Below are 8,435 nucleotides of genomic sequence, written 5' to 3'. Positions count from 1 at the left end.
ACCACCAGGTTGCAGGCGGCACACGGTCCCCTTAAAGGAGTGTCGTCACTGGGTCCTCAAAACCAGTCCTCGGTCCCCGTGGGCCAAGCACGCACAACTGCACACGGAGGTGGAAGGATTTAATGACCCGTGGCACCCGTGACAATTTGGCACTTGGGCATCCCAGGACTTAAGGCTGAGGACCACCAACGAGTGGTCACCTCCAGTGTCCCTTTGGGTGGCGGAGATCCTACAAAGCCGGGCCGCAGAGCCCCAGGGCCACAGCTATCTCAAGATGGCGCCGGGGCTCCCGTCGGGGAGGCCGGTCAGCTGACAGCTTGTGGCCCACAGCTGTTGCTGCAGCTTCTGGTCGTAGGTGACCTGCAGGGACCTGGCCTCCTTCTCGTTGTACAAGTAGCGGCCACCAACTCCTTCCAGGTCCGGGGTGACCGCCGCGTAGACGGTGGTCCACGCTCCTTCCTCAGGTGTCTGTGGGCAGGAGGGAAGATGGCGGAGAAGTCAGTGTCCAGGGGAGAGGATATGGGGTTGCTGGGACCCACGCAGAGCTCTGGAGTCACCAGAACGTGGTCACCAGGGCCGGAGCTCCCTCCTCCTGCTTTCAGAAGTGGCATAGGTTATATCACAAGAGGTAGGGTGGGATGGAGGAGGTGGTAAGAACAGTGGGTTATAACAGTGTAACCTACTCAGTGGATTAATCCACTTGGATGGACTCACTGGGTGGTGACTGCAGCAGGTGGGGTGTGGCTGGAGGAGGGGGTCCCTGGGCTGTGCCTTTGGGGTCTCTGTCCTGTCCCTGGTGACAGAGCTCTCTCTGCCCCCTGGTGCCCTGTCCTGAGCTGCTCTCCTCCTCCAGGCCCTGCCGCCATCTTGTTCTGCCTCCCCTTGGGCCAGAGCCATGGAGTCGGCCACTATGGACTGAGCCTTGGAAAACCCTGCAGACTTCAGTGTGGAGATCGGATGGGGTTTCCCGCGAGGTGACACTGTCCCCCACGTCCCTCCACCACAGCTCGAGGGGGTCAGTGGGCACTGGAGCAACCCGTTCCTGCATCTGGAATTCCCTCACCCTGCTCTGGACACGTCTCCGCACACTGCACTCGCCCGCAATCGACGGTGCTGAAACTGACGCAGAGTGGACCCGCCTCCCCAGGACCGAGGATGAGACTCGCATTCTGTGTCCCCATCAAGCCCCAGTCCTGCAATTGGTGACTGTGCACGGGGAGCACTGAGCCTCACTTTTCCTTGACTGTCCCCACGTACAATGCCAATCACCAGGGACCCCTGGTCACATGGGCTCCTGATGAATGGCTTCCAATTTAGACGAATATTTTCCTTGGGTTTTGTGAATTTCTAGGAAGAGTCATGGAAGTCAATGGAGCCCTGAGCTTATTGTTCTGGTTCTATAATAAAAGATATTGATCGAGAAGAAGAGGATCAGGAAGAGACTCTTAGGGCAACGTCCAGAGGACCCCAAATGAGCAGCTTTGGAGCCTCTCCTCGTGCCTCCCAGACGTGGATACGCTCACCACAGGGCAAGTACCCCAAGCTCTGGTGTGACTGGCCGAATGTGTGTGGGTCCCCCCAAATTCCCATGTGGAATCCTGACCCCAAAGTGCTGGTGTTGGGAGACGGGGCTCTGGGAGGTGCTCACTCATGAGGGTGCAGCCCTCACCACAAAATATAAACCCCAAAGACACAGCCCAGTGACCCACCTCCTCTGGCCACACCCCACCTGCCCATAGTCACCACCCGGTTAATCCATCCAAGTGGATTAATCCACTGTCTAGGTCACACCTCTCACATCCCAGTCATTTCAACTCTGAATGTTCTTGCATTTTCTGACACATGAGCTTTTAGGGGACACCTCACACCTAACCCAGGCACTGAGTCCAGCACCTCTAAATCCAATATGGCGCCACTTCCCCCACCGCACCCTGGAGGCAGAGGCCATAGTGGGCTGTTCCGGGTCCCTGCCGAGACCGTGGCTCCCAACCCACAGGCTTCTCCTTCTCGCTGGTGTCTGGGACGTTGGCTGGGGACAGTTTATATTCAGCACCGAGTCCCCTCTGCAAACAGACCCTGCAGGTAGCTCCCGGGGTGAGGTGACGGGAAAATCATGCGTCACCCACAACGTGGGTTCCCAGCCCTCGCCACAGAGCATCCGGCCTGTGTCCTGCTGGGGTAGCAACGTCCTTCCAGCCACGGAGTCCCTCTGTTCTGTGCCTGCAGGCCACCTTTCCTCCAAGAGGTGGGCCGGTGGCCGCCCTCGATGGACACACTTGACCCTGGATCATCCTCCTCCTCCTCCTCCTCCTCCTCCATCTCCTCCTCCTCCTTCTCCTCCTCCATCTCCTCCTCCTCCTCTTCCTCCTCCTCCATCTCCTCCTCCTCCTCCTCCTCCATTTCCTCCTCCTCCTCCATCTCCTCCTCCTCCTCCATCTCCTCCTCCTCCTCCTCCTCCTCTTCCTCCTCCTCCTCCATCATCTCCTCCTCCTCCTCCTCCTCCATTTCCTCCTCCTCCTCCATCTCCTCCTCCTCCTCCTCCTCTTCATCCTCCTCCTCCTCCATCTCCTCCTCCTCCACCTGCTCCTCCTCCTTCATCTCCTCCTCCTCCTCCATCTCCTCCTCTTCCTTCTCCTCCTCCATCTCCTCCTCCAACTCCTCCTCCTCTATCTCCTCCTCCTCCTCCTCCATCTCCTCCTCCTCCTCCTCCTCCTCCATCTCCTCCTCCTGCTTCTCCTCCTCCATCTCCTCCTCCTCTATCTCCTCCTCCTCCATTTCCTCCTCCTCCTCCATGTCCTCCTCCTCCTCCTCTTCCTCCTCCTCCTCCTCCTCTTCCTCCTCCTCCTCCCTCTCCTCCTCCTCCTCCTCCATCTCCTCCTCCTCCTCCTCCTCTTCATCCTCCTCCTCCTCCATCTCCTCCTCCTCCACCTGCTCCTCCTCCTTCATCTCCTCCTCCTCCTCCATCTCCTCCTCTTCCTTCTCCTCCTCCATCTCCTCCTCCAACTCCTCCTCCTCCTCCTCCATCTCCTCCTCCTCCTCCTCCTCCATCTCCTCCTCCTCCTCCATCTCCTCCTCCTCCTCCTCCTCCTCCTCCTCCATCTCCTCCAACTCCTCCTCCATCTCCTCCTCCTCCTCCTCCTCCTCCATCTCCTCCTCCTCCTCCATCTCCTCCTCCTCCTCCTCCATTTCCTCCTCCATCTCCTCCTCCTCCATCTCCATCTCCTCCTCCTCCTCCATCTCCTCCTCCTCCATCTCCTCCTCCTCCTCCTCCATCTCCTCCTCCATCTCCTCCTCCTCCATCTCCTTCTCCACATCTCCTTCTCCACCATCTACTCCTCCTCCATCTCCTCCTCCTCCTCCATCTCCTCCTCCATCTCCTCCTCCTCCTCCATCTCCTCCTCCTCCATCTCCTCCTCCTCCATCTCCTCCTCCTCCTCCATCTCCTCCTCCTCCTCCTCCATCTCCTCCTCCTCCTCCTCCATCTCCTCCTCCTCCTCCTCCTCCTCCTCCATCTCCTCCTCCTCCATCTCCTCCTCCTCCTCCATCTCCTCCTCCTCCTCCTCCTCCATTTCCTCCTCCTCCTCCATCTCCTCCTCCTCCTCCATCTCCTCCTCCTCCTCCTCCTCCTCTTCCTCCTCTTCCTCCTCCTCCTCCTCCTCCTCGTCCTCCTCTTAGAGCTCAGAGCGCAGCCAGCGCAGACCCCAGGGGTCCCAGGACTTGGAAGAGTCCCTTGCAGCTGGCTGTGATATTGTGCAGGGGGACCCGCAGCGTTCAGGGACACCCGGGGGCGGGAGGCAGGATTAATCAAGCAGTGGACTCTGACCTTGCCTTTTGCGTTGGTGACCACAGGTGGCCCAGCCCCACCCCGGGGGTCTCACCTTGAAGAGGAGCCAGCCGAGGACCCTCTTGACCAGACGTGTGCCCCAGAAGACGTGCCTGTAGAGGTCCGTGTTGACCACCCCGGGGTCCACCACGTTGGCGGTCACGTGGCTCCCCTGGGCGGCCAGCAGCCGCTGGAGCCGGTAGGTGAAGAGGACCAGGGCCAGTTTGCTCTGCGCGTAGGCTCCGTGCGGCGAGTAGCACCCGCGGCTGCAGAGGCCACGGAGAAGACCGAGTCAGAGGACATGGTGCTGAGTGCGAATTCCCCAGCAGCCCATGCCCTGCCCACGTGGACACTGAGCAGGTGCACGCCCAGCTGAAGGGCAGCCCAGGGGTCATGGGGACAAATGAGCAGGCCACCAAGAGGTGGCCCAGCAACAGACCTGGCTTATCATTAGAATTATCTTTTTTTTTTTTTTTGCAAACAACCAACAACCTCAAGATGAGGTTTTTGTAGCAACTACTACAGCTCAGCCATCCCGGCTTCCCAGTCCAGGAGGGAAAGCCTGAGAAACCTCGTTTCCTAATCATTTACAGAAGCCAGGCGCGGTGGCACATGGCTGTCCTCCCAGCGGCTTGGGAGGCTGAGGCACGAGGATTGCAAGGTGGAGGCCAGCCTCAGCAACTTAGCGAGGTGCTTAGCAACTCAGTGAGACCCTGTCTCTAAATAAAATGCAAAATAGGGCTGCGGACGGGGGCTCAGGGGTCGAGTGCCCCTGGGTTCAATCCCAGGTGCCCTAAAAACAAAAAAAAAGTGGTCATTCACAGACATTTCTCAGGCCTAATTAAGCCCCAGGACCTTGGCTCTGTCCTCTGCACATACGAGAGGTCAGCTGGGCCTGTCTGTGCATGCCCGTCTGGATTTGAAACTGGAGAGGATTTGATTGGGTGTGCCCACGTGGAAATCCGAGATGGTCTGGGGGTAAAATGTGCCATTTAGTCACGGTATGGGTCAGCCATCCGTCGCTGTGACAAAAATCCCTGAGATCACGTACAAGGAGGGAAGGTTTATTTATGCTGGTTCATGGTTTCAGACAAAATCGCTTGGTCCTCTGGGTTGGGCTTGTGGTGAGGGGCAAAGGGGGGTGGACACAGGACTCAATTTATGCTGCTCAGGACGTAAAAAGAGAGAGAGAGAAGAAGAGTCTGGGGTCCCAGAATTCTCCTCAAGGCCACGCCCCCAAAGACCTAACTTCCTCTCACTAGGCTCCGCCTCCTAAAGGGTCCCCTACCTTCCAACACCACCACGTTGGGGAACCAGCCTCACAACACAAGCTTTTGGGGGCCCTCAGATCTGGACTATCCCACAGAGAGGGCCCTGCTCAACAAAGACAAAATATGGACCCCAAAGTGACCCGCCTCCTGCAGTCACACCATGCCGATCTGCAATGAATACCGGGTTAATCCATGCAAGTGGATTAATCCATTCAAGCGGATTCAAGTGCTGAAGCCCAAGGAAAGCAAGAAAGGTAACGGGGCGGGGGGGTGTGTGTCATCAGGACATGAATCCATTTCAGGGCAAATCCACCAGCCCGATCTGAGGTGTAGCCTGGGCTCCGTTGGATTCCTGATGGAAAATAACTCGCAGGTCCCCTGCCTTACAGGCAGACAGGGACTGGTCAGCAAAGGGCCATGAGGATGGCCACGGGCTGGTGCTAAAAAGGGAAAAATCACATCTCAGCATAAATGATTCGGGAGGATGAGGTGGAGGGTGGTTAGGGTTGCAGACTGTGCAATTCAGAGAAATAGGGCAGGATGGACCTCCCCGGTCCCAGGAAGCCCTCCAATTATTCCCCTGGTGGGGAGAAAAGCCACCAGGACACAGGACACATGCTGGGGGAGGGGGACAGGGGGGACAGGCACCTCCTGCTGCTGGGGTCATTTCCATATCATCTCAAGCCACTGGCTCTAAATCACAGGGTTGGCTGGGGGCGAGGGGGAGGGTTCCTGGATCCTTTAAAAAGCAGAAAGTGACTCATAAAAGGCAGGTTTGTGCCGGGGAGAGGGACGGGCTCTGCAATTATGTGTGTTTGTCACGGTGGGACGGCCACGGCAGGAACAGAAGGTCTTCAAATGCCACATCACATCACAGCGTGCGCCGAGCTGTCTTGGAGACAGGGACCCAAGGGGACAATTAATTCCAGGAGACAGTCCCCCGGGGGGTCTGGGAGGAGCAGGGTCAGAGCACAAGGGGGAAGGGAGAGGAGGAGGAGGAGGAGGCGCAGGTCCCCAGGAGCCCCGCAAGTGAAGCCCCAGGAGGAGGCGGGGACCGACGGGAGGCCCCGCCCCCAGGCTCAGCCCCAAGGCCCGCCCACTCTGCCCGGCTGTCAATCAACCGCCTCTACAGCCGCAGCCTCAGCAACAGGGTTTCGAATCCCAGGGAGCCCCCCCGCCCCCGTTCAGGGCCGTTGCTCCATGAAAATATCACTTTGAAGCCCTGAGGGGGGACAGACGGGTGCAGATGGTGGACACGAGGTCCAGGGGACAGCTCTATCACTGACCCCCGGTGCTGACCCCACAGCTTCCTTCCCAGAAGCCCTGCACCTGCAGCCTTGCCTGGCCTCCGGGCACAGCCTCCACCACCTTCCTCACACACCACCTGTGACCTGCAGGGGACATGCAGGCGGGAAGGCATGTCCCTGAGAGGAGCCAGGTGACCCTGAAGGGGGGACTTCTGGGACCCTGACACAGACCAGGTCCCGGGACCCAGGGGGACGAGGATCCTTCCTCCAACCAGATAGGTTCTGTCTCCAGGTTGCTTAGGGCCTCGCTAAATCGCTGAGGCTGGCCTCCAACTTGGGATCCTCCTGCCTCAGCCTCCGCAGCCGCTGGGACGCCAGGCGTGGCCCCGGCACCTGCTGCGTGTGCGAGCGTCCCAGACCTCCCCCTTGCGGGGAGGAGGAAGGAGCACAATGTCCATCCGCCCAGCACAGCCACGCCCCCCACCCACGTTCCGCGCAGGACCCTTTTAGGCTGCAGAAGTCCCGTGAAGTCATTTTTGCACACGACGCACTCAAATCTGAGGACCCTACAGGCTCTGCATACGGGGCGCGGTGCCTGGCCCTGTGTGGCCCCGGGGGACCCCCGAGCAGCCTGGGGGCTCAGAAATGCTGCCTGCATCTGAGCACAGGGACCAGCACAGAGAAGCCCATGACGCAGCCCAGCGCAGCCCAGCAAAGCCCTGCCCGGTGCGGCCACTGACCAGGCGGAACCCACCTGCCCTGAAGGTCATCCAGGTTGAGCTCCCCGACGTAATGGGTGGCCGAGGACACGGTGACCACCCTGGCGCTGCAGCCCGGGGAGCCCGACTCCTTCAGCGTGTCCAGCAGGAGGTTGGTCAGCAGGAAGTGGCCCAGGTAGTTGACCCCCAAGTGCTCCTCGAAGCCGTCCTTGGTCTGCCGCTGGGGGACCATCATCACGCCAGCTGGGGGGACAAGGATTCCGGGGGACAGTCAGATGGACCGAGTGGCCCTTGGATGCTGGGGACTAGCCACGAAGTCTGTGCCTTCGTGTGTGGGTTTGGAACAAGGGACACTTTTTGCTTTTGGGGGGATTGGGGGATGGAACCCAGGGGTGCTGACTGGCTGAGCCGTGTCCCCAGCCCTTTTTATTTTTTATTTTTATTTAGCGACAGCGTCTCCCGGAGTAGCTGAGGGCCTCATTCAGTTGCTGAGGCCGGCCTCCAACGTGCCATCCTCCTGCCTCAGCCTCCCGAGTGGCCTTTGCTGAACACACGATAAATACGGAGCCAGTTCTCCGCGAGGTGCACGATGCATGATTCTGGCATTTGATAAATGACCAAGGGAACTGACCCGGCCGCATCCAGCAGAGCCGGGAAGAGAAAACGGGGGTCTGTAAATATAAAATGCCACCCAAAGGGGACTCCAGCTCCCGTGTGATCTGTTTAGTGTTTGCCAATGTTCGATTGTTTTCTGGAGGCATTAAAAAGACTCAAAAATAGAAAAATCTGGGTTCTGGGAGGCTCTTAGAAGTCTACTTCCAAGTGCCGGAGGCTGTGGTGCACACTTCTAATGCCGGGGGCATCGGAGGCTGAGGCAGGAGGATCGCAAGTTGGAGGCCAGCCTCAGCAACTTAGAAAGGACCTAAGCAACAAATAGAGGTCCCCAGGCCTCACTGCGGGGCCAGGTGTGCAGAACCCAAGAGAGAGCCACCCGTGGGCATCTGGGGACCCCACAGGACTGGTCCCACAGCAGCATCGTTACGATGTCATGAGATTTGGGATCCAACTCCTAGTGGGTCCCCAGGCACCACACAGCCCCAGAGGACGCGTCTAAACATCCAGCACACCTGACGCCGGGGCTGCAAAGGACACTGGGGACATGGAGCCCTGACGTTCAACAGGCAACCAGCCTCGGGGAAACTTTCCGGCACCCACAGGGAGGTGCCGGCCATCACGTCAGCATCCACCTGGATGCGACTTACCGTTGTTCACCAGGACGTGCAGCGGGACGTTCTTCATCTTGAACTTGTGGACGAACTGCCGGATGGATGTCATGGAGCCCAGGTCACAGTACAAAAACTCGACTGCAGGGGAA

At 59.0% G+C, this 8,435-nt stretch overlaps 1 protein-coding gene across 2 annotated transcripts in view; it reads right to left on the bottom strand.

Moving 5' to 3' along the window:
* Positions 1-102: 102 nt before the first annotated feature.
* Positions 103-8,435, bottom strand: part of Dhrsx (dehydrogenase/reductase X-linked) — a 35,608-nt gene continuing 27,275 nt past the window's right edge. For both annotated transcript variants that reach the window (XM_046443427.2, XM_058579073.1), the window contains exons 4-7: positions 8,323-8,424; positions 7,096-7,303; positions 3,879-4,089; positions 103-468 (exon numbers count right to left, since the gene is read on the bottom strand). In XM_046443427.2, coding sequence (XP_046299383.1) covers positions 265-468; positions 3,879-4,089; positions 7,096-7,303; positions 8,323-8,424 — 725 coding nt within the window. In that variant the 3' untranslated portion in view covers positions 103-264. The remainder of the gene's footprint in view (positions 469-3,878; positions 4,090-7,095; positions 7,304-8,322; positions 8,425-8,435) is intronic.

Source organism: Marmota monax, unplaced genomic scaffold (genome assembly GCF_021218885.2).
Source record: "Marmota monax isolate L192 unplaced genomic scaffold, Marmota_monax_Labrador192_F-V1.1 WCK01_AAM20220418_F8-fsc00168, whole genome shotgun sequence".
Classification (NCBI taxonomy): domain Eukaryota; kingdom Metazoa; phylum Chordata; class Mammalia; order Rodentia; family Sciuridae; genus Marmota; species Marmota monax.
This window is presented reverse-complemented; position numbering and strand designations above follow the sequence as displayed.